The sequence below is a fragment of the Ceratosolen solmsi genome, unplaced genomic scaffold (assembly GCF_000503995.2).
Source record: "Ceratosolen solmsi marchali unplaced genomic scaffold, CerSol_1.0 scaffold15, whole genome shotgun sequence".
NCBI lineage: Eukaryota > Metazoa > Arthropoda > Insecta > Hymenoptera > Agaonidae > Ceratosolen > Ceratosolen solmsi.
In genome coordinates, this window is record NW_011948434.1 from 1,129,283 (window position 1) to 1,155,886 (window position 26,604).

The window sequence follows — 26,604 nt, forward strand, 5'->3', positions numbered from 1 at the left end:
ATAAGAAAAATATGAGTAAACGCATAAACAATATTAATATATAATGTTAATATTTTTCGAATACTTTACAAACAGAATAATCGTATTTATAATCAAACTTGAAAAGTATACCAATGTGCACTGATGCATAACCTACGAGCAAAATCTACTTACCAGAAATTCTATTTAATTAGACACAAGAAATTTGATAAGAGGAAAGGAAACTTTAAATATCAAATCATCGAATAGAAAAACTATAAAGTATTTTTAGATATTAAATATTTAAAACAAATAAAAATGTTATATTATGTAATATTAATGTTTAAAATGATTCTATATTCAAAAATTATACTTATAAAATTTTATAATTTAGCAATTTTGTTTATTAATCGTTATCAGAGTTCGTAAAAGCTATTTATTTTTTATATTTTTCCATTTTGTATTATTATTATTATTTATATATAAATATTGATAGAAGTAAATTAACATATTCAATTTCTTAATAAATGTAAAATAATACAAATAAAAATTATTCATTTCAATTTTATATCGTGAAACTTAAGAGATAAACGATTAAATACATGTGTATATTTGTAGCAGCTTTAAAATATTTTTATAAATTTAAAGTCTCACCTTCTAACACATTTATTATAAATATCATAATTTAATAATATAATAAAAATATTTCTTACATTGACAGATTTCCACACATTTTTCCATATTCATAGCTCTATAACCTCCTGTATAAAAAATCAATATTTAATTAAAATGATTAAAATATTTCTAAATTAAAATATTTTACTAACCGTGAGAATAATTTCTGTAGCAATCTCGTTTGCAAGAAAGGATTAATGTGGGATTCAAATGGTCTTTAAAATAAAATTATTATTATTGAAATTTAATTTAAAGAAGATCTTTCATAATTAAGTCTATTATTGATTTATTAATAAACATAAAAAATAGCATATAAACAGAAACTTATTTTTTATAAATTAATGTACTTAAAAAAACGCATATAATAGAGTTTAGAATGTTTATTCCCAAATTACGTATAAATAAGAAACTCTTGCAATACTTCATGAATATAGTATGTCGTTAATATAAAATTACGTATTATTGTAATTATTAATTGAACACAAAATTTCAATGGTATAATAAAAATATTATATGCAAGATCTATAAAATAACTATATTTTTGAGCGATATTATTCTGAACGGATGATTCTCTAGTAATATATAAAAATATATTTTAAATATAATAAAAAATATATATTTAATATATACGATATAAGGATATGATATTCTAATACCAGTTAAATAAGCCAAAGAAAAATATGAACGTTATCTAATCTAATCTATCTGTATTATAAAAATAGGATATTTCCCTATTTTCAGATCAACCCCACCTATTCATCGGTAATTCCGATAAATTTAGTTTCAGATTCAATTTACATACATAAAACGTTATATATTCTATGTGAATATATATGATTTTTTATTTATAATTTTCATTTAATTTTGTATGGTTTAAAGGAAATTAACCATACATGCATTGATTTCAAATATAATTCTAAATAATCGGTAATTATAATAAATTTTTTTGTAAAATTTGTTTTGTAAATTTATACAATATTCTAAAACATTTATGGATAACACAAAGATTTTACAGAAGATATGTGAATGTTTATGATGTATTGATATTTTTATATTTTGATATATTAATATGGTGATATATTGTTATAAGCCTATATAAAAGTATACGAAATAAAACAAGATTAAATGATATAATAAATTTTACTTTCAATAAATTAATTATAAAATCTGTAGAATTTTAAATATATATATATATATATATCTTTATATTTATGCATTTATGATTGCAGATCGTTTATTAAGATTCAATTATCATTTCAAACGTAGCACAAGGCAATAGAAACCATCACTATCAAGTTGTATAAATAATATAATTCATCGATTGATACCTATTAATGTATGGGGAAGTCAACCATTATATACGTAACAAGTAAATTTAGTATTTTGGCTCATAGAAATACTTTTAACCTACATAGTATATTACAACACTGTTTAAATATATATTGGTTATAAACTTTAGTTAATATACATAAAATATGTATATGATAAATTAAGGATACTACTGAAATATTATTAAAAATATGTGCTTTTATATGAGAAACAAGGAATTAATTTTTAGTTCACTACGTATTTTATTTTAGTTTACTTTTCGTTGTTTAAAAAATTCTTTCTATAAATTTACATGCTATAAATTTGAAATACCTAATACTGAGATAAGTTTTCAGTGTCGACACTTACATTAAATTTAAAAATATATAATAATATTGACAAGAATAAAATTTCAATATATTTAATTATATTTTTATAAATTTTCTATTTAAAGCAACAAATACATATTTTACTTACATTCACATAATTGAAGACATTCTAATAATATACTATTGACACAAGATAAACAACAAATAACAATAAAAATTATAAATATTAGAAACTTCATTTTTATATATAATATTTGTTTTTGTAATTATATACGTCAAGCTTTTATTTAGCTGTTTTCTATTATTTATTATACTCTAACGATTTGAGATCATATTTATAAAAAGTATTTGAATAAATTGATGATGTTATAAATACTTGAATAATAAAAAAACCACAGAAAATTATTTTATCAAAATTAAATTTGTAATAATAACTGATTTTCTAAATGTACGTTTTAATATATTGCTCCAAGCTTAAAAAAATTTTTTTATGTAACAATTCTATGAGTAAAATTACTATATTTAATTATGAGTATAAACAGAGATAAAACTGAAATAAACCTAAATTTGTTTTTGTATTTTAAATAAATATAGATAAATTTGTAATATGATAACGAGATTTATTTTATAAAAACTTGTATTGTAATCATAGTAAAATTTTTTTAATGGCTTTGAATCGAAATCATTATATGCTGTACATAATCTTTTAAAACGTAAAATACACAGAATCTCAAAACTTATTTGAGGAATTATTTTTTTTAAATGTGACTTAACTAGATATTAAAAGATTTTTATAAAAAATGCTTGAAGTATTAAAAAATTGAGTTTAAAATCGTTTTTATAATAATAATATAAATACATAATTATTATAGTAATAAGGAAAATAATCAAATTCAGTTGATTCAAGTGAAGAGTTCAATTTTTTATAAGGTAACGCCCGTATATTAGTTAAAAGTTGTGTAACTTAAGATGCTGTTCTTACTAAAATAGTTCATTACATTTTTATATAAAATTAAACTACCTTATTTGATGTTTGAAATAATAATTTCGCTTGAATACTTATTATATTTTATTAATTTTTCTATTATCGATATGAATTATCAAATACATTACTTAAATAAATACTTATTAAAGTGCTTACTACAAATTATATAAATTATGAAATTTTTAAAAGAAATCTAATAAAATAATATTACAAAATAATCAATTTCAGTTGCAAATTATATTATAAAAAGAATTAAAGAATTGACGTATAATAAAATGTACTGGGTAATTTTCGAAAAAATTCTTCCAAATGGAACAAAATTTAAGTGAAATTCATTCATATTCGTATTTGTATTTTACATTATATAAATAATAGTATTTATTTCAATGATTTAATATGTAAAAATAAAATTATCCCGAGTTACAGCTAAAATATAACAAATTTTAACAAAAATAATTAAAATTTTATTTGTTTTACTCCATGTAATTATACTAAACCTTAATTATCTCCAAGACAAATTATATTTATGTTTTCATTATATGTGTTCTTATAATCTCATATTTTTTATTATTTGGTATGTCTTTTTCTGTCGTAGCTTGTTCTATTGACAGCAATTGTTTTCCAGCTATAATAGTATCAATATTTAAATTTATTTATTGAAACAACAAATTTTAATCATTTTTCCATAGTATTTAACTTACTTTTTTCAAAAAAGTACTGACATGCTTCTTTACAAGAATCTTTGAATTTCTTATCTAAAGCTGCATTAAAAAATATGATAAAAATTTTTTTAAATTGTACGTCATATTTTATTTTCTACAATAATTTATATGATGTCAATTAAAGATAAATAATATTTTTGATTATTTGAAAAATTTATAAATATTTATCAGCTTGCTATAAGTTGCTATCAAATTTTAATATAAATTTTAAAATAATATAACAATATATATTAATATTATTTTTATCGACTAAATATAGTATAATTAATAGACTTCTTATTCATTATAAATACAAAGAACAATATTATAAATGTCTTTGTATTACAATATATATATATATATATATATAAATACTACTTTTAATCACCAAAATAAACTTCTAATATAATTTTTATCATTAAAAGCTGTAAAGAATATTTTTCATTTCAAATGAAATTTGCTTTTTTTTTATTAATGAAATATAAATTATTTTATATTTATTAATATATCTAAACTTTTTTTATATTATATTATATATAATTATATTATATATAATTATATATATATAAGTATATATATATTTATACAACTAAATTTGATTTATATTTTAAACAAAATTTCGAAAAATCACAATGGCTTAATATTTGCAAATAAATGAAATTTATAACTTCAATGTAGTAAAAAAATTGTTTTTGCTACAATTTAATATTTATAATATAAGTGACTATGTAACTCACTATCGCAGACTCGTAAACATTGACTATAATTTAGAATATGCTCGTTTTCTATATAGTAAGAATGTAATTTTATTATTTAATATTTTATTATTACAATATCATATATAGATTTAAAATCTACTCACTTGGAAAATAATTTTTATAACAGCTTCTTTCACAAGACACTTGAAGTCGAAAACTTTTATTTCCTTAAAAAAATATTTATTTGAAAAAAAAATTCTAAAATAACATAATATAAATTAAATATTATATATTCATTAATACCCAAAAAATTATATTCAAATAGAAATTCAGTACATTGTGTTATAACAGTTAACAAAAAATCTCGTAATAGTCTTTTGAATTAGAACTTAAATGTGTATTAAGTACAAAATTTAAATATTATTATTATAATATATCATTATAAAATAAAAATATTACCTAAGCATTTATTTAGACATTGGTTTAATTCAAAATACTCTGCTAGTACATAACAAAGAAAAAATAATATTCCCAATATTGTATATTTCATTTTGCATAAATATATTGATTAAAAAAAAAATGTTTAGTCGAAACTGATTTAATTTTTTTTAGAATACTTTATAATTTATAGTAAAACTATTAGTAAAATAATACGAAGTTATATGCACGAATTTGTTATTAATTGTTTACTGTTATTCAAAGACGATTTTATAAAAACAAAACTATTAAGTAAAAAAAAACAATATTTTTCGTTTGAAATTTTAATTATTGCTAATTTACTAATTTTAGAATAATTATAATATCTACAACTGAAATGTGATAAATAAATATATTATGCATAATAAATAAATATAATAATAGATTCAGTTAAGATAAGTTATGTAAATAAAATATTAAACAATATATAATTTATAAATTAATACAATATATTTTTTAACACATTTGAAGTCCGAATATCATTACAATAAAACATTTTTTTAAATATTTTTTACATACAACATGGTTCAATTTTTATTCTTAATATTAAAAATAATCCAACAGTAGTTACTTTTCGACATTATTTTACTTAGTAGGACATTAAATTGTATTACTAAAATATTATAATATAATATATTATTATTAAAACTTTTCAAATTATTTATATGATAGAAATATTTTGTAATAAATTTTTTCCACTTAATTTAGTATTTTACTTCATGTTATTTCAATTTCTCCAACTAAATTCAATGTTATTATAGAATATGTTAAAAATGATGGAACTTATTAATATTTATTTTTATCGTTTTTTTAATTTTTTTTTCATCGAATTTTAGTACAAAACAAAATCTAATGGAGAGATATTTAAATTATCTCCCACTAAACATTTACTTATGTATAAGAATATTATTTATATATAATTAGTGTCTTATTTATAATAAAGCAGACCTTATTCCGTAGGCATTATCATTATATATAAACATTCTTTCGCATTTTTAACAATTTTAACACATAATATTAGCATTGAGACGTAAAATATTATATTAGCCTCTATTTTATTAAAGGATTAATAAAATATTTACTATTTATATAGTATAGTTTCTAACTTGACTTTAACATATATAAGGCATTCTATCGCCTTATTAAAATTAAATTTGAAGGTAACTGAAATTGATAAATTAATTTTCTCATTTTTCTAATAATAAATTAACACAAATATTTATGAATAAATATAAATTGTTAATACCATTATTTATCCGGGCCATTAAAAAAAACTGCACATCACTACAAATTTGTTGATATTCTTGAAACTTGTTAAAAACATATTCGTACATCGAATAATAATAATACTTAAATATGTTAAAATTTAATAATAATAATAAATAAAATAATTAATTATGTTCGATTACTCTTACAATAAAATATAAATTAAATGAAATATAATTCAGACTATTTTGTAAGTGTACGTTTATCTTATATTTATTTTGTTTACTACTATTTATTTTATTATATTCGTATTATAAGAAGATAATTACAGATATATGAAAATATTATTATACTCGCAATGAATATATTATAATTCATTATTTGAGGTATAAGATATAGTATAAATTAAAGATGGAAAATAATTAATTTACTCTCTTGCTGCAATCAAATAGCAGAAACATGTTTTTAGTAAAATTTTATACATTATTCTGTAAAGTTTAGAGATAACCATTAAAAAATATAATGATGGATTCAATTATTATAAAATTTTAAACATTTTTTCTTGAATTTACATTATCATAAATTTTCAAAATTAGTACACGTAATCGCGCAAAAACTAATTAGCTTATCGAATGAATTCCAATTTTATGTTATACGCTAAATAAAAAGAAAATATTTAATATTTATAAAAATCTAAAATTAATCGAAAAGCTAACGGAAAAATTTTTTCTAACATCTTTATAAAGTATTTTATTTAAAAAATATATTATTTAAGAAATTTTTATTTACCTAGATAAATTAAGTTTCTATACTCATTAAACTGTAAATTGTTATAATTGTATGCTTTTCTTTAAAAAACACCTTTCATTAATGATATTTCAAAATTCAAAATAATTGATTTTTTTAAGATCTGCGACGGATTATACTATTAAACTGTAAAATTTTAACTTCTCCGAAAACGTAGTTTCGTAATTTAATCATAATACTGTCATTTTTTTAATAAGTTAACAATAAAAATTGTGCTTTAAATGAATTTATTACTTTAAAATATATATTGTTTATTATTTAATTTAAATAATGAAAAAGATTTTTCCAACGGTCAATATTGAAGCATATTTGAAATAAAATGTTATTATAAAACAGTTCAAAAATAAGTTTTAAATACATTAATATCCAAACATTTTATATGTTATTGGATATCATGTTATGAAATATAATCTGTTGCATATGGAGAAAAATAAAACAATCTTGCAAATAGTATTTTGAAAAACTAAATTTTACTATTTTAGGCATTGGGCTGTAATAAATATAATTATAACCTTGAAGATGTACTTATCGTTTCTCGATTTATTTAATAAATTCTTAAACTGATAATATTTCTTACATAAAAAACGCTAACTTATTGTAATTTTGTTCAATAAATTGTACCATACTGACAAAAATGAAGAAACATTGTATGATAATAGCGACGAATATGCTGCTCTTAAGATTACTTGGAAGTACACAAATATTAAAAACATGTTTTTTTTCACCATATACCTAGCCATTTCGTGAAGAAAACGGAGGTAACTTGTATTTCTTCACGCCACAATGATAATAATGCGGTATTGCTAATGAGAATGGCAGAAATAATTAATCATAATAGTAGTTGTAAGAAATAGAGAAACAATAGTCGTTTGTACCGATATTTATGACATGTTTTTATGTACATATCTTGTGACAAATAATTGTATAATCGATGATTCCGTACAAGTAATGTGATAATGTATAAGGAAAAAACAAATATTTCGATAAAAGAATAAAAGATGTAGTGCAATCTTAATGGTCGATATCATAGGATTTAAAGATAAATAATTAATTAATCGCAGTAAATACAATCACGTTATATAATTACATCACAGAGAATTATTTTTTATTTAATTTATCGTTCTTTCTGCTTCTCGCGCTTTCACTCGCACTTTCGCTCACTATTTCATTCTTTCTCTGGCTTCATTTTGCTCTTCTTCATCCCTTAAACGCTATTTAAGCGTCTCATTTTATTTTATAATATATCCATTCGAATTTACTCGTTTTACTTCATTTGAAACATCCCATGACTTTTTTCTTTTCACGTACGCATGTACGTCTCGCGACTTAAATATATGTATCTACTTAGTAAATACATTTTCACTGTGCAGATCCATCCAGGTGTTTATTTTCTCTTTTTATAAGATTACGAAATCATTAAAAGATTTAATGTGTGAGTGTACATGTGTGTATGAATGTTTGTGTGTTTGTAATTTTTTGTTTTCTTTTATTAGGGAACTTGTACGTGCTCCAGACTTTCCATCGGCGCTAACAATGTAAGTCTCTAATTCTGGATCTTAAAGCTACCACATAATATAAAAGGAAAATTTGTGTTTCGACTAGTTATTTTTAGCAAGAAAATGTATAAAAATTTAACGAATTATTATTTTATTACTTTGAATTAACTCTATTGAAATGTCAGATAAATCTTTTTTACTTCTAGTTTCGTATTATAAAAAGATAATTAAAAGTATGCCAAGATATTATCATACTTGTATTACCTAATGCTTTACATGAAAAATGCAGTACCAAAACGGACATTCAGTTTTGTAATTTTAAAATCTAAATATAAATGTTATTCGTACATCCGGTTTTTTATTTTAGTCCTTACGACTCTTTCATTTATTTAAAAACAGTTCAGTGCCATAATATGAAAATTTTGTTATAAATAGATTTATTGTATAACTACATATACACAAAATTTTGTAGCTACTTTCAACTATTTAACCATTACCATTTTTTCTCTAATCTTGACTAATATTTTCAAGTACCGTTTATTTATTAAATGAAATTTTAAGAAAAAAATAATCTTAATATATTAAATAACATTCCCAAAGAATTAATCCATTACTTATCAAATATTAATGTTTCACTATTTAAAAGGAAGCTCACATTTTTACTTTATTTTAATTTGCAGACATTTATCTCTTTCGTGTGTAAAAGGTTAATAGAAATCTTGTGTTTCCAGTATACTGAGAATTCAAAAAGAACGTTAAATTTTATTACCGCAATATCTTATCTTCTTATTAGAAAAGTATATCACTATATATAAATACTATTTCTTAAATAATGATAGTCAGTTCGTTAAATATAAAGAAAATTGCCATCGCACAATGTATAAACATGCCATTTCTATTTTTGTTTTGTATTAGGTTAAACAGACCTTAAGTTTACAACAATTTTCTTTATATTTGTAGTGTACTAATTAAATTTTTTATTTTAAATAATCATTTGTTACTAGGAAAACGCGAATATAAATTTCTTTGCATTTATTTTTCAAAAGTTGATACATTTGTGACACTGTTTTATTTATCTTTATTTTATATCTTAAATTGAATACTGCCTATGTTAATATCTAAATAATGGATCCAAAGTATTGAGAGATATTTTCGTTTTATTAGATTATTCTCTAATTTACACATCAAGTAAAAGCAAAAATGTCAATAAAAAAATACATGTTGCAAGTTCCGGATAACCTTGACTATATAAGCCAGTGTGTATTTTGTGTATGGTGTGTACAGACATGTGTTTTCTCTTTCTCTCGTAATTTTCTGCACCCAAAAATCTCACCCTACATACATATAAGGTCTATTAACATTTTTTTACTATGTCAGACCAAGCCTAGTATTTAGTATTCATATTTATTCTACACTTACACTTTGCGTATGCTGTTCTCATTTGAAGTTTTTCTCTTAAATTTTCTATTCTTCGTCGCTTAAATCGTAAGTAATTTTTATTTACAAGCACGTGGCGACCGATCACAACATTTATCATTACCAAGAAATAATAATTAATGTCTTTCATATAACGACTTTTCAATGTTTTAATAATTTCATTTAATTTAAAAATTTTTGTTATGTATTATTTTTTTTATAAAACCACAATAGTAAATCATAATAAATGATCAAAATGTAAAATAGAATATCAAATTTTTTGTTTAGCATATTTTTAATGATAGAGAAATAGATAAAATCATTTATATGTCGACCTCATTAAATTGATAAAGCAAAAACCTTCTCAGTCGCCATTTGCCGTAGAAAACTAAATTTCTAATATTGCTATTTAATTTTAAATCCAAGAAAAATGTTGTATTTATTAAGTTGCTATGGATACTCATAACAATTAAATACGAAATTATCAATATAAACATAAGCTATTAAGCTTTACACTAGATACATATGCCCAAAATAACAAATAAAGATAGGTCTCGTCTTTTATATCGGGATTTATAATGTGAAAAGTCAATAATGAATATACCATTAATAAAAACGAATGTATTTAATTAAAAGTTTATTCAATCCTAAATAAAATAACCAAATTTGGAAAAAACTTTGCTTATAAAGTCGACGTACAACCGAGATTTTTACAAAATTCCAATCATGGATTATAATAATATAATTTTTCACATTCTAGTGTAGAAAATCTATTTTAAATCATATGTATCTTAATGCACATATAATCAATGGAAACTTCAGTGTTGCTTTAATAAAAAATACTGAGTATTAAATAACTTGCTTGACAAAAATCATTCGCATATTTAGGAGTAATTGATAATACGTAAAAAGGATATTTTAAAAATCGATATTCTATATCTGTCAATGTAGATTTATATCAGACTAACACCTTGATTACCGTGAATTGAAATAAATTTATTGTATTTTGGCAATAAAACAATTCTTTGAAATACACAGTACATTTTATGTTTCAAAGATTCAATATTAATAGATAACAGAATTTTCAAAAACAATATTTTAAACTTTTATATCAAATTAATATTTTTCCGAGATACGAGCATAACTTTAAAATAAAAATTATATATGTATTCAGTTGATACAGATTGGCATTCTATATATACTACAATACATATTATAGTATTTACCTCAAGTAACGAATTCTAAATTGAAAAATACAGATTTTGTATTAAAAGACATTGAAAACCAAGAGTTTTGGACTCCCGGTAATATTTGAAATATAAAAGACAATGAATAATACTTTTAAAAGAAATATGGATAAAAATATTATTGTTTACATAAATATCAACTGACTTTATGCATAAACATTAAACTGGATTATGAATAAAACAACATTCAAATCCAACATTTATATATCAAATAATAGTTACTTTGATTTTAGTTACATTGGACTTTTATCAATATATTCAACAAATAAGGCAAAATATAAATAACAGCTTGACTGTTAAAACTCCATGAAAAAAGTTAAATATTAAGAAACTCTCAAAAGAAACAATCAGGTTGTAAAAATTGTTTAAGTTAACGTCTATATTCCATATTAATATCAATGAAAATTTAATTATTGGTTTAAACAAAAGCTTGTTTCTATGTAAAGAACATTAAAATGTGAAATTATTCATGTATATATAAATTGTAAATTTCTTATCTCTCACACTCTTATATTTAGGTATGTAAGTGTATTTTATAAAATGGCAAACTGTATATCTACAGTGCCTTGTATACAAAAACGAAGAATTACCTCGTTTGATCTCAAATACTTGCTGTTTTTATATTTTTTAAATCTAACTTCATAATAAATGTTGAAGTACCGGTTAAATCTTTTATCCTTATGTCCGCAACAGTCGTTTGCGAGGTTAACTAGATACTTAATACTACGATAAAAACAATAAAAAAGAATAGTTTTCTATACCGTTGTAGAAATGTGTTGCTTTTTTACAGATAAATTCAACTTCCTAATTAAAAAACAAGAAAAATATTTTTCAACCTCGTTTATCTCACTGCTTCCAGATTCTGTTTTGGAATATATTCATCATTAAAATATGAATGAAATACAAGGTACAAAATGCGTTGGAAAATCTTTTTTTATAAGAACAATTATTTTATGTATCGGTTGATTCTCGAACTTATGGGGATGCGAAGTCAATGTGTATTAATTATTTCTTTCTTTTTGTCCCTTAAATACCAAATTATCTCTTATTTAATATCAAAATTCCGCCAAAGTCAATTTCATGCATATTATTATTTCCAAATTCATATTATATTATAAATATCTATGAAATAATTTTTAAATTGTTAACACCAAAAGTTGATTGATCAAGTAAAAATTTGACTTCAGTATTTTCTAGCTCGTCTCAATATTACAATGCTGACGTGTATTTCTTCACACTTTCACATACAATTTCTTTAGAATAATTCACTTTAATTTTTCATTGTCTTATATAAATAGAAGTCGCCTAAAGCTTATTACTCACCATAATTTCTGTGTAATTTAAATTACAACAATAAATCCCTGAATAATAAATAATTCAAGCGTACACCGAATTTATAAAACACATTAAAAAAGACATAGTAAAGCTCGATGAAATTTGAAATACACGTCCAAGTGATTAATTAATAATGTTTAACAATTACGTGTTATATAAAAAAACAAAATAGAGATGCATAAAGTAAAAATAAAACATGAACTAACGTATTATATAAATCGCCAACTTAAAGAAAGATTTTACTTACGAAGATCTCACTAAATGCTTATTAAACGCAGAATTTACGCTCGCGATACGTAGGCGTAAATTATTTTTCTTACAACTTATCTTTATTTTTATTTTCGTATACAAAGTGCGCATTTGCCGTTGCACATTTGACGGCCAAGAAGAATAATTGTCATCGCCGTTCGACAAGTTTTTATTTCTTCTTTTTCATAAAGTATTGCAATTTTTGTATACGTAATGAATTTGAAATAACGATTGATAAAAATACTAATTCGTTTTACTTAAAAAAATATAGTCGCATCAATTTGCATATCCACGTAGTGGATCTCGTCAACGAGAAAAAAATGCCGAGTAATCACATAATTACTTATTAATAATTCGTAAATAAACATAAAAAAAGAAACAAAAAACATTTAAAAATTTATAACGAAATCATTGATAGCTCCATACATCTAAAATCAATTCAAATATTCATTGTCGAACGTGCGTTTTTCAGTTTATTGTATGCAATTTTTTCACTTTTTAGGCCTTCAATGGTCCTTCCTGATTTACAAATTTAATTTTTTTATTTTCACTATATCGAGGTACTCGTTCAAATGCCAACGATCATTTTGGGAGCTCTAAATCTAATAAAGTTATAATTATTGCGCTGTGTCATCTCGCAATTCATCCTGTTACATGTTTATCATTTCGAAAAGTAATCTGTGATCATTTTTATTTTTACAAACGAAATGTTAATTAATGAAATGTTTTTGAGGTTTCAACAGATTTTGATTATTAGCTGATTTTTAAAAATTATACATGGAGAGTTCTAATAATTAATTACCAAAATATTAACGAAGAAAATAATAAAACAGAAAATATTTAATTCAATTATTAAACAATTCTTCAAATTAGTATTAAAATATCTGACTTTAAATATATTTAAGATTTCAGTTAAAAGATTAATTTAAGTAATTATTTTTTAACAATAGAAAATATTATACCATGTATAATATTATAAATCAAGACTTATTAAATATAATATAATATAATAAATAATTATATTATATATAATATAATTATATATAATTATATTATATATTATATTGTTATATATTATTATATTATTATATTATATTATTATATATTATTATAATATAATTATATTATAATAATTATACTATAATATAATAAATCAAGACTTATTAAATTTTATACTATAAAAATTGAATAAATTAAATAAATTTGAAAAAACTATTAAAACCTTCCTTAAATTTATGTTTAAGCTTTAATTTCTTCGCTAACTATATAAATTGAGTTACATCTAGTCAATTTGATTAAATAAAGAATACAATAAAAAATATGAAATTCAGTGAGCGTAACAAATAAAAACGTTATTCTTATTTGTTGAAAATTTCTAACGTGTATAAATCTTTGACTACTTGAATCGATAAATTTATAACGTCCTTTCGATAATCAATATATTTTTTTTTATAACAAGTCAAAGCCCGAAAAATTAGAAAAAAACACCATTTATATGTTGGTGGTTTTGCTTATTTTCTTTCATTATTTCTTTTCATTTATTTTAGCTGTTTTCACCTACATGCATACATACACAATCATTATCTCTGTTATTTCATATAATTAATTTTTTTAATCTAATCATTAATAATGTAACTCTACTCAGGTAAATTTGCGTCAATTATCAATCATTTACATCCTTACAATACACAATCCTGTCAAGCGCATTTTGTCACTTATTTCCGCAACGCTAATAATTCCTACATATCTAATGCACTAATGTAATATATTCTTATATTTTAAATGTATTTTTTGCCCTTAAATATTAAAGTCACAGGTACGTGTATCTTCAACGATGATGTAAACACAATCCTATTAGGATTTCTTATTATTTAAAAGATATACACGATACCTTTATTATTATATTATTATTTTGAAATACTAGCATACACTACATGATAACTTATATGTGTGAGTGTATTTTTCTTTTTAACTCTTAAGTTCCATTCTTCTTCAAAGAAATTTAATAAAACTGATCGTTATAAACAAACATGTAATCCTTTACCTTTTTTCAAATAAAATTTAAAAACATACTTTTAGCTTAGCTTTCACATATTTTATGAGAACTCTGTTTATGAGTCTAGATAATAACTTAATAAGAATTACAGCACGTAAAATTAATAAAATACATAAAGAAAGGAAATTTGATTTGAAATTAATTTGAAATTAATTTGAATGAAATAAATTGAAAATAGTATATAACAGAGGCTTGACTTTTTCAAACACAAAATTATTCTCATTTTCTCTTTCTATTTAACTATTTATTTATCTATCTCTTTATCTCCTACTTTCTAGCTTTTTTCTTCTCTTTACAATCATTTGTTTCCTTTTCATTATCTCTTTTTCAAGTCTGTACTTCCTTACATTACTACGTTGATGCTTAGAATCAGTCGATCACATTGTCGTGTAAACACCCACAAAGGAACAAAAGTCACGGTACTCCATTATTTGGCACAGATTATACGTTTAAATAAATTTTTTTAATTACCCTTTTATAAAAGCAAAAAGAAAACAATTGTATAGTAAAAGCTTTTTTCTTTTATCATTAGAGTGATAAAATTTAGATTTGCATATCTAAACTCTTTCTTTTAAATTGAAAAGCATATGTTAAAAACAGTAACTATCTCATTTTCTCATTTCGGTTTAGGTCTTGAGATTATTGAAATATTTTGAATACGTCATCAATTACTCTAATAATACAATAAAAAATTAAATATGTGCTCATATAGGTGTTTTCATACTTATACATAAATGTGTATGCTTATAAACTTATTTCAATACATATCGGCATGCTTATATCATGCCTCTTTAATATCTAGTATTATTGTATTAGTAATAATTAAAAGTTTTCATTCTAAATCCATTCTTGATGTAAATACATATCTTTAAATTTTTCTCACTCCTTTTTGTTTCTTTTTTTAGCTTGCCTTACACTCGCTTATTATTTTTTACATTTTCATCACCGCTTAATTTCGACATGACACAAAATAACAAAGAAGGAATAGACATATATACAGGGAAGAGCAGAGGAAAAAATGGACTCAAGAAAAAAATAAAAGAAGTAAGCAAAAAAATAATTAGATAGTGTGACGTACTATTTTATATCTTGATTAGTTTTAACAGTTTTTTTTTCTTTAAATGCATTGTTCTAAACATCGAAATCTTACTGTATGGTGATGAAATAGATTATATTGATTTAAAATATATAAAAAAGATGAAGTTTTTTGTTCCAGCGTATGACCCATTATCAAAATTAAATATTAAAAACTCAATTATCCTTTATTCAATAAAAGATTATTCATGAAGAAAGTTTGACAGTGAATATATATATTTTTTTTTTTAAAGAACCACACTACATCTTATACAGAAAAAGTTATTAATCAAATGAAACTCCTATAATAAATATTTTATAATGTTAAGAAGTACATTTATAAACAAAATTCAAATAGCAGTTTTATTAAAAGTTGTTAACATTTGTTACAATCCTAGATAAATTTCATAGTGACAAATTTGTTTTTAAAAATAAAATTCAAAAAACTTTCATTGGTAAATTTAATATCAAAGTTTTGTTAACTAACATTCCAATAATCTGCCTTATCAATACATTACAGAATATGGCTTGTTTGACTTTTAAGGCGCTTAGTTGTCGATAATTTCAACAATTACAAGACGTTTTAAATTTTATATTAAAAAAAAAATTCTTCTAAATAATTCAAGTCAACAAATTTTAAATTGAATTATATAAGATTTCTAACTGATTACAAATTTCGAATAATATATTAAATATTCTAATAATATATTTAAAATATAAAATTTAGTAATAAAAATTTTTTGTTGCAAAGCTATAGAAAAAAATCTTATCGAAGAGTATTACTGGGCAGCGACAATAAAAAGGTCAAAACACGAACAAACAATATCAATCGGATCAAGATATTTAATCGCTAAACTCGTATCAGTTGATAAGACACTAAATTGATTATGAAAGGCAATCTGAATTTTTTTTAAATTGTTGGTATATTTATTTAATATTTATTAATATTATCAATTTATTCTCGTATTGCTTTTTGCAATCTTTTTAGGAAGCTTTAAGAGATCAGAACTTTATAACTATTACTGAATTAATAACAATTTGTTGTCTATTATTAAGTTGCATTATTAACACTATTATTATAGCACAGATCAATTGTTTTATTTGCTTTCTACTTGGTTCTTATCCATATCTGGCTATTTATATGGATTTGTTAATTTTTGTAAAACGAAATGCTCATAATACATATTGTCGATTCATTAAAACTAAAAAATATATTGATTTCAAATTTATTTAATACCACAATTTATCCTTTCACAAAGTAGAATATCTCATACCACAGAAAATGCTTTTATTTTAATGTTAAGGCGCAAAGGGTTATCTGATCAGTTAACATAATTTCAATTTAATAAATTTGAATAATTATATCCATTATTTTAATCGACAAAATAATGTAACTATGAATAGCCATAATTTTTGTTTATTATTCAGAAGCTGGAAGGTTGTCGATAAAGCAGAACTTTTCGTTGATATAGCATCTTCAAATAAAATAAAAATAATAATAATAAAAAGAGCAATTTGGTATCGTGTGCGATTTTGATCCAATGAGAATTTATATTCGTCTTCTATAAAAAAGAAGTTGAACAAGAAAAAAATATGAGTAAGATCTGAAAAAGATTTGGAAAGTCGTCTTTACTCTCAATGTCGCGTAAGAGAAACTAGTGAAAAAGGAAGTGGCAGAGTAGTAGGAGAAGGAGTAGGAAATATAGAAATAGGAGGACAATGATGATAACAACAACGATCACGATGACGACGACGAAGACGATGATGACAGTGACGACAACGACTACGATGATTCGCTCAGTATCAAGCATTGACTCGAAAAAGCTAATGCAGCTTAGCTCGCAAGGCGAGAGATCACGAGTGTTTGACGACGATTACACCCGGACGTTGTTGCGGTTGCTGCCCGGTAGACTGTGACGCTGTCAATGAGGACTGTTGCTGCTGCTGCTGCTGTTGTTGCTGTTGTTGATGCTGTTGCTGTTGCTGCTGCTGCTGCACCGAATGGAACTGTAGAAAATTATTCACCTCAGCATGGAGGAGCCGCTGCTTACTACTGGAACTTTCAGCATTACTCTGCTTATTCGTCAATGCCAGGGGCACATCCTGCGCAGGCTCATCACTAAAAAGATGATCACCCTCGAGGTGCCGTATTGCTTCTACTATCGTCTCCAAATTTTGCCGAGAGGTATTCGCTAAATATAGACGAGCCTGCGGTGTTCCATCATCCAGTGAATTGGAAGGTGACGGTAACCTACGACATATTACAATCAAATCAACTCAGTATGCTTATTTTTTTCTCTATATATGTAAAGATTATTTACTTAGTAGTACTGAGAACAAGGGAAAATTTTTTTTTACATATATATTAATAAATTATTTGAATGTAATTTCTGAAAAACTTACTTTATACATATTCAAAATGTATAAAATTCAATTACTATAGCAAATAGTTTAACTATGAAATAATTTCCGAAATTATTATTCCAATTATTTTATAACCTTTTTCGATTGTGTCGCAAAAATTTTCACATTGTAAAATGTTCTTATACACCTATAAGTCATTTTACTATTACAATGAATTTTAATTACTTCTTGTTTGAATTTTTTCATTAACGCGCTCATAATTAAAAAGTATTTGGTTAAGATATTGAAACAGAATGAGATTAGACTCTGTTGAGACGCAACTTCTTTTTGGAAAGATGAACATTAAACGTACATATCTGTTTTTGACAGATACCTCTTCGCTATTTTGGTAATTTATAACTATTTATACTAGACAAATAATTGAATAATATAAAAATTGAATAATCCATAAAATTAACATACCTTTCCACTTCGACTTTGGGCTCAGCCTTCATAGCTGCCTCAAGGACACTGGGTAGCCTCTGCTGCTGACTTATATCCTGATCCGGAGAAAAGGACCTTGTCGGGCTAACGGCGATAAATTGGTTCACGGGTGAACCCTTGAACTCTGTTGTAGTATTACCGACCGGCAAATTTGTGGTATACGTTACACCGCCCGGGCCGAAGGAGCTAGGGCTTGTCTGCTCATCGAGGTTTGAAGTGAATACTTGGACGCCGGCGAAGCCAACGATCTTTGGACTGTCCGGTTGTGATTCCAACAAGAGCTCCTCTGCATCCTTAGAATCGTCCGGGCCAACGGTAGTACCGTTCGAAACAATTATTTCACAGCCCGGTTGGGGGGAAAGAGGTGGCGTGTTCGTGTCCGCATTACTCGTTTCTACAGTTTGAGTCGAGCCGACACTCGGTACCGAGACCACCGAAACTACCTGAAGTCCGGGTATACCATCCTCGAGGTCTTCAGGCAGAATATTGCCCGTGTGCTCGATCATCTGTGGAGTCAATGCACAGATTCGTTTCGTTAATTTTTTTATCGTACAATAAGGGCAATTTACTTCAAATTTGCTTTATATTTAATTTACTTCAAATTTAATTTATTTATGAAATGTGTGAACAAATTCAAGATATTTTAAAAACATATATAAGGAAATTAGGCCAAGAAAATATTTTTCTTGTAATAGACTCTTTAAATATACATATGTAAATTTTACATAGCACTATCGATGAAGACAAAGTAATAAATATAGTACCCAGCGACAGAAAGAAATTGAGGCAAAAATAAAGCCAGAACATACCTCGTGGGGTTGATATGCAATGAGTTGTTCCTCGCGGAAACGCTCGGGAAAGAGCTGACTCTGCATAGATCTCATCTGTTTCTCGAGATGTGCCCTTGTAACGCGCTCCCGCTCGAGTTGCCGCTTAAGCTCGGCGACCTCGCTACTGGCGACAGACGCATGACCGTCGGCTGAGACCGTGATGACTGAGAGCGGCTCTGGGGACATACTTCCAAGGCCTTCATCTCCACTCTCGCTTACGTGCACTGGCAAGCTCACCACCACACCTGCAATCACAATGAAAATGTTAGATAGCCCTCAACTATTTTGCCATTTTGAACTAACAGATCTCTCTAAAAAAATGCATAATGCAATCTTCTGCAACTTTGTTTTATTTTGTAAAATAGACTGAATTTCTGATTTGTAAATAAAATTAATCATAATAATTAAAGATTTCATATTTCATTCTCTTGATTCTTATTAGCTGTTTTGATTACTACATACTAAAATGGCTAGATACTATTTTTCATTTGACCTAATGGAATAAAAAAGAAATAAAAAATACCTACTCCTGTGGTGTATTTATATTCTTATAAACTGTTCATGTAATAACTGAATAAAAGCCTGCTTTAAATATTGATTATTAAATATAATTAAGTCAATAAAATTATTTTGATTATTCATAAAACTTAAAATAAAAAATATAATAATTTTTAATATCTATGTTAAGGAATGGAGATTTAATATTCTGAAAACTAAACTAAGGTGAAAATATATGGATATTAGATTTTACGTATAAAGATGAATATTTCAAAAAACGAGTATAGGCAGATTACTGAAAGAATATAGACAGAAAATAAATAAGAAAGAAAGTAAAAAACGGAAACGGTCTGCTCTTACCGCTACTGTCTATTTAGTATCATTAGTTCTCCTTGCCAGACTAGCTCTTTCATTCCATAAGTAAACGAATAAGTAAATAAGTGAAGAAGTTAATGAGAAAGACAGTAAATCCATTATGTATTAGTAAATTAGTTATGGGTAGAATTGTTATGACAGGATTGCAAAAAAATTAAAACCGTTCGTGTGTTCAAAATTTTGAAAGATGAAGAAATGAAGATGATGAAAAATGATATATCAATACAATCTTCGAACTAAGATAAACAAATATTGTAAAGTATTTTCCAATTTTAAAACTATTCTTTAATATTAATGAAATTTGCTACATTTTATTTTCTTACTAAAAAATAAAATATCGTGTAATACAAATATTTTCTTTATATTTTGAAAATATCTTATTTTGTCAAAATTAACTAATTTTTAAAAATATAAACCAATGATTTCTTTTTGTGATAAACTTATATTTAATATATAAAAGAAGTAATATAAACACCATTGAAAAAAATAGAATAATTTTTAAAAACAAACCTTGATTTTCTCCCTTACGTTTCTTGGTTGGCACATCGCCACCTTCGTGTTGATCTACTAATCGTTTTAATTGTAGATTTTGTGATAACAGTTGAGTTTTCTGCTGCTCAAGTTGATATATGTATTCTGCAGTTTGTTGCAGTATCGCCGCCTAAAAATAAAATGATTATAGATTAAGTAAAATTTAATATTGACAATTGTAAAAACATAAATTATAGTAATTGGCTGAATAAGTTAAAATTATACATTTTTTAATACAAAAAGATGCACATTCAAATCAAAACCTAAAAATACATCTACTAGTGAAAATAAAATAAAAACTAACCAAGTTAAAAGATAGTTAAAAGATAATTAAAAGATTAATAGATAGTATTCCTTTAAGTACATCATACGATTTAAATAGTAAAATTTTATTTTATTAAATTAGTTGCTAATTGTATGATTTAGTTCAAGTATTGTTAATTTTACCTCTTACATTAAACAATTACAATTCTATATAATATAATTATCTATTTGTACAAATATTATTTTTAATATAAATTTGTAATAACCAACTTAGCAATTTAGTAAATTTTAAATTATAAAAACATACAATAAACAATATAAGGAACTGTAAGATAGAGTAAATCATGAAATGTAAGGTTCAGACATATACTGATTATACGATTTTTTCTCGTACGTTTTTCAATTGGTACATGTTGGCAGATTGGTTGGTATGTTGGCACATTGGCTGATGTATATTATAAATGATTAGAAATTGCTGTTGTCGAATGTCAAATTATTTATAAATATATAGTTTATACGTTACTATATGAAAATACGAATCTTAATAATATTGAAGGTAATAACTAAATATTTTGTAATTCTTCAAATTCAAACTACTTTTACTTAATTTGTGATTTTATTTTTAACAGTAAGTAATTTATAAATTATTGACTATAAATTATATATATTAATTAAACCAAAAACAAAATTATATCTACAATTTAAAATTCTTGTATACACTTCCTAAAAAGCTCGTAAATGATATGAGTTATAAAATTATCACATTTTTAAATCTTATAATATTCCAATTCCATAAATTAATAATAACTATCGAAAACATCATAAAAAATATAACATATTTGCTAAGTGATTGACGGGTGTATAATAATTCATAACAATAATTGAGAATTGTTGAAAACGAATAAAAGTTGCGAAAACCTTGATCAGTTGTGACGATATTATGTATTTTTCATTTTCTGCTTGTTGTATGGGGTATAATAAAAAGAACCTACAATATGAAACACATGGAGTCTGCTGTCAAACAAAACTTTGAACTTCGATACCAGGCGTTACTTGCACAACACAAACGAGTACAAAGAATAAAATGGAGATTTTCCAATACTACCAATAAACTACGGTTTACACTTGCCGGCAGATGCTCACCAAACAGATGGCTTATGCTTATCCTCGGATCACTTGCCTTTTACAGTTACCTGCCTACAAGACCACCACTTATTATTTTATTTTTACAAGGCCACCAATTTATTATTTCATTTTTAATTGTACTTATAATTTACTACATATTCAAAATAAAAATATTAAAGTAAAACCGCAAAAAAAATTTATAAGATTTTCAAACAAACCAAACGAACTTAATAAAATAATGCTTAGCTTTTCTATTAATCAAAGTACTATATGGTTAATGTTATTAGTAAAATTATTTCAATATTATTTATATTTTATTTTTAACCTAATAAAATATATAGATAAATTATTGAATTTATTGTAAGTTTTTATTACTATATTAATGTTTAAGCTTTATCAATTTTCTATTTTAATTACTTTTTATATTTTCAAATAAAAACATAAGCTTTTACTTTACAAAATAAATGATCATTTTCTATGAAATCTTTTAAATATTTTAAAATATACTTTGAAGTTTTTCGTGTACATTCATACACATTTAATTTATTCTACGGAATTAAAATGAAGCTGATTTAAATTAAATTATAATTTATAAATACACATAATAAATTATAAATGATGCGATTGAATTTTTTTGAATGATATAAACTATTAAAAATTAATTAAATTGAAATTAAAATTAGAAAAAAGTTGAAGTAGTAAACATTCGGTAAATGTAACGAAGAATAGTCAATAATATTTTTATCACTATATAAATTATTATATGAAAATAAAATGCTCTAAAAAAATTATACTATAAAAATGAAACTAACTTTCAAGATATTATTTATGATACCCAAACTATAGTATATCAAATATAGGGACTAATTATAATTAATTGAATATAATTATATTATTGTAAATTATTATACCCCATGTCATCAAAATTTAATTTCAGAATTATAATTTGAGTCCTTAGATTGGCAAACATACAGTAACATTTATTATATCTAACATTTCGATGACACCTACAGAACCTACACCTTATTAATCAATTAAAATATTGACCGTTGATATTAAATAATTTCATTATCTATGCTCGACCTAAAACTTTTCATTAATAATAATATAAAATATTTTATAACATTAAATATATATTATAGATTGATATTAAAAAAAGGTTAGTACAATTTATTTTATTATATAACATTATTACATAATATATATATTATAATAATATATTTTTCACTAAAATAAAGTTAGTATTTGTGAATAAACTATTTATATATATATATGTTTATATTTATGACAAAACATTAAAAGCTATATTTAAAAAGTATTAAAACAATTACATACATAAATTAGCAAGTACAAAGAAGAAAAAATGAAAAAATTGAAGATTTCATGCATGATTACATAAGTATATGCTCGTCCAATTAATTATCGAAGTCCTAAATAGTTTGTGTTAAGTATAAAGATCATGAATGAACGATAATTTTTTTATCATGAAACTTATTTAAATTATTATTTTGGCAATATTCTTTGGAACAATTTTATATTTAAATTAAAAATCAAAATTAAAATATAATTGTCATTTAATTTCATTGATTTAATTTTTTAAATACTATAGTAATTCTCGGGGTATAAATTGTAATGTAAATTAAAAAATATTTTGCATAATTAATATTTATTTAAACAGAAGTTGTAGATGGAGGTAAGGTAACCATTTCTCGTCAATGAATAAGGATTTCTAAAATAATTGGAATAAAATTAGAAATGTAATTATAAAGATAATCGGAAATTAATAGATAAAGTTGAATTATATAAATAGAATTAGCCGAAAAAAGTATAACCTATAGTAATTTATTATTTACTATTTTTAAAAATACATTGACATAGCTCAATTTCGATAAAATATGCATTGTGTATGAACGTGTCAAGAAATTGTAAAAAATACCATAGAATAGACAATCTTAACTTGTTAGCTTTATGTTTCTATGCTATAGTTGTATACATCGGATAATTTTATGTTATAATTTATCAAGAAAACGAACAGCAAGTTTCAAGGACAATACATGTGTAGATATGATACGAATAAGTTGACTTATCTACAATAATTAATTTGATTCATTTTATACGAAAATATTTTGACGAATTCATCCGTCTTTAAAACTTCTTACGAAACTATCGATGCACACGAATTTCATATGCGATCAATGTTATTTCCAGCCGCATATATATGACTGGTTGTTTTACATTTCGTTTTTATAATATGAAATATTTTTTATAATTAGAATGCATCTTCTATATACATCTCTTCATAATATAGTGGTCATAATATCAAATATTATATCAACAATAATCAAGTCGCAGTGTTGAATATTTTTGGTGTTATTTTCTAACTTAATTTGTATATATCTTTATTTTCTGTGAATTTATAGGTACAAGTATTAAATACTAAATAATTTATATATATATATATATATCGTATATATATATATAAATTATTAAAAATACAAAGAATGTCTTATTTGTTATTACTTATATGTGCTTTCTATATTTCTCCATTGTATATTTCTATATAGTTTTCTATATTTACTATAGATTTACTCACGGTTTTAAAATATTTTAAGAATCTATTTATGTTATTACATTTTTAGTATCAAATCTTTCGTTCATCCGATTATTTAAGCGTACTGTTTTTATCATATAAACTGCAAATAAAGTTACTATTTTATAACGTTTATAACTATTTAAGATCTCGATATACAAAAAGTAATTAAAAGTTTTATTCAAACAACTCGAATTCCTTTTCACTTAAATACAATTAAAATTTTTTTTTTAAGTAGAAAAATACTTCTTACATGTTATTTGTAAAAATATTTTCTTTTATAAATTCACTTTTATAAATTCTTTTTTATAGACATTTTTTGGCTACTTTTTGAATGATTCAAATTTGAGAATGCACGTAATATATATATTATTAAAAATAGAAGTATTCGAAAATTTTTTTCTTCTAAATTAAAAAAACTAACTAAAAACATACAAATATTATAACATGTAATATATTATAAAATATACTATTTTGTAATATAATATGTAAATATTTTAATCAATTTTCAAATAATTTTTTACAAAATGTACGATATTTATTTTTAAAACTTTGTTCATACTTCACTGAATAACAAATTTCTTAGTGCTACTTTGAAATTAACTTAAAATGTTAAAGATATTTAATTAATATAAAAGATTTTTAATTGCAAAACCTTTAAAACATACTTCGTATCAATAAAACTAAAACTAAAAATAAAACTACTCTATATATACATCAAGCACAATTAATAAAAAAATATTTAAAAATTTAATAAATAATATAAAGTATTTAAATTTACGAAATTCATCATAGAAAATTATATATCTAAATATTTAAATATATTGTATTATTTGAATTGTATTATTATTAAATTGTATTATTATTATTGCATGATTTTAATATATTGTAAGCATACATAATATTCATTTTTTATAAATTTTTATATAAGTTTGTAATATAAGTTCACAATATAATTTATATGTAATTTTATGATAAATCTTTAATAACAACCTTTACAAATTTTCAATGATTCATTATGTAAAATTAATGAATGATTGACATTACAATAATCTATGTTTGCAAATTTAAATTTAAGAACAAAAATCCCATTTAAATATTACTATTGTTTAATAATTGATTGTTGCACTTTGACATCATACGAGCAAAGTCGAAATATAGTTGATCGTATTTAGACAGATATGAATACAGAAGCATATCACGATTTATCCCCCATCATTGCAATGTTTTTTAGTTTTAAATAAAAAAATTAATATCTTTATTCGCTTCTATATCTTTTGTTCTATATTTATTTAAATGAAAAATTTTTTAATTAGTTAATTTTACATCGCAAAATTAAGTTAAAAAAAATCATCAAAGGATTTATCAAAATATAATTCTGACATATAATATATAGACCATATCCCCCTAAGGTTATATTGTTTTTTCACCTCTCACCGGTTTGTTCTTTAAACCAGATATCTCTGATAGAATAAAATTCAGGTTTAATTTGTGCAAAGCTAGATGCTCATTGGATTGATAGTGCTG

At 23.3% G+C, this 26,604-nt stretch overlaps 1 protein-coding gene and 1 long non-coding RNA gene across 2 annotated transcripts in view; both read right to left on the reverse strand.

Moving 5' to 3' along the window:
• Positions 1 to 3,828: 3,828 nt before the first annotated feature.
• Positions 3,829 to 5,173, reverse strand: LOC105364718 (uncharacterized). The gene is made up of 5 exons (XR_912960.1): positions 5,114 to 5,173; positions 4,819 to 4,881; positions 4,694 to 4,741; positions 3,957 to 4,016; positions 3,829 to 3,880 (listed from the first exon to the last, which is right to left on the reverse strand). It is a non-coding gene; the product is annotated as an uncharacterized LOC105364718 (long non-coding RNA).
• Positions 5,174 to 6,764: 1,591 nt separating this feature from the next.
• crp (transcription factor cropped) overlaps positions 6,765 to 26,604 on the reverse strand; it is a 189,760-nt gene continuing 169,920 nt past the window's right edge. Inside the window, exons 4-8 of the mRNA XM_011502876.1 lie at positions 21,078 to 21,228; positions 19,674 to 19,939; positions 18,844 to 19,370; positions 17,976 to 18,268; positions 6,765 to 6,775 (exon numbers count right to left, since the gene is read on the reverse strand). Coding sequence (XP_011501178.1) covers positions 6,765 to 6,775; positions 17,976 to 18,268; positions 18,844 to 19,370; positions 19,674 to 19,939; positions 21,078 to 21,228 — 1,248 coding nt within the window. The remainder of the gene's footprint in view (positions 6,776 to 17,975; positions 18,269 to 18,843; positions 19,371 to 19,673; positions 19,940 to 21,077; positions 21,229 to 26,604) is intronic.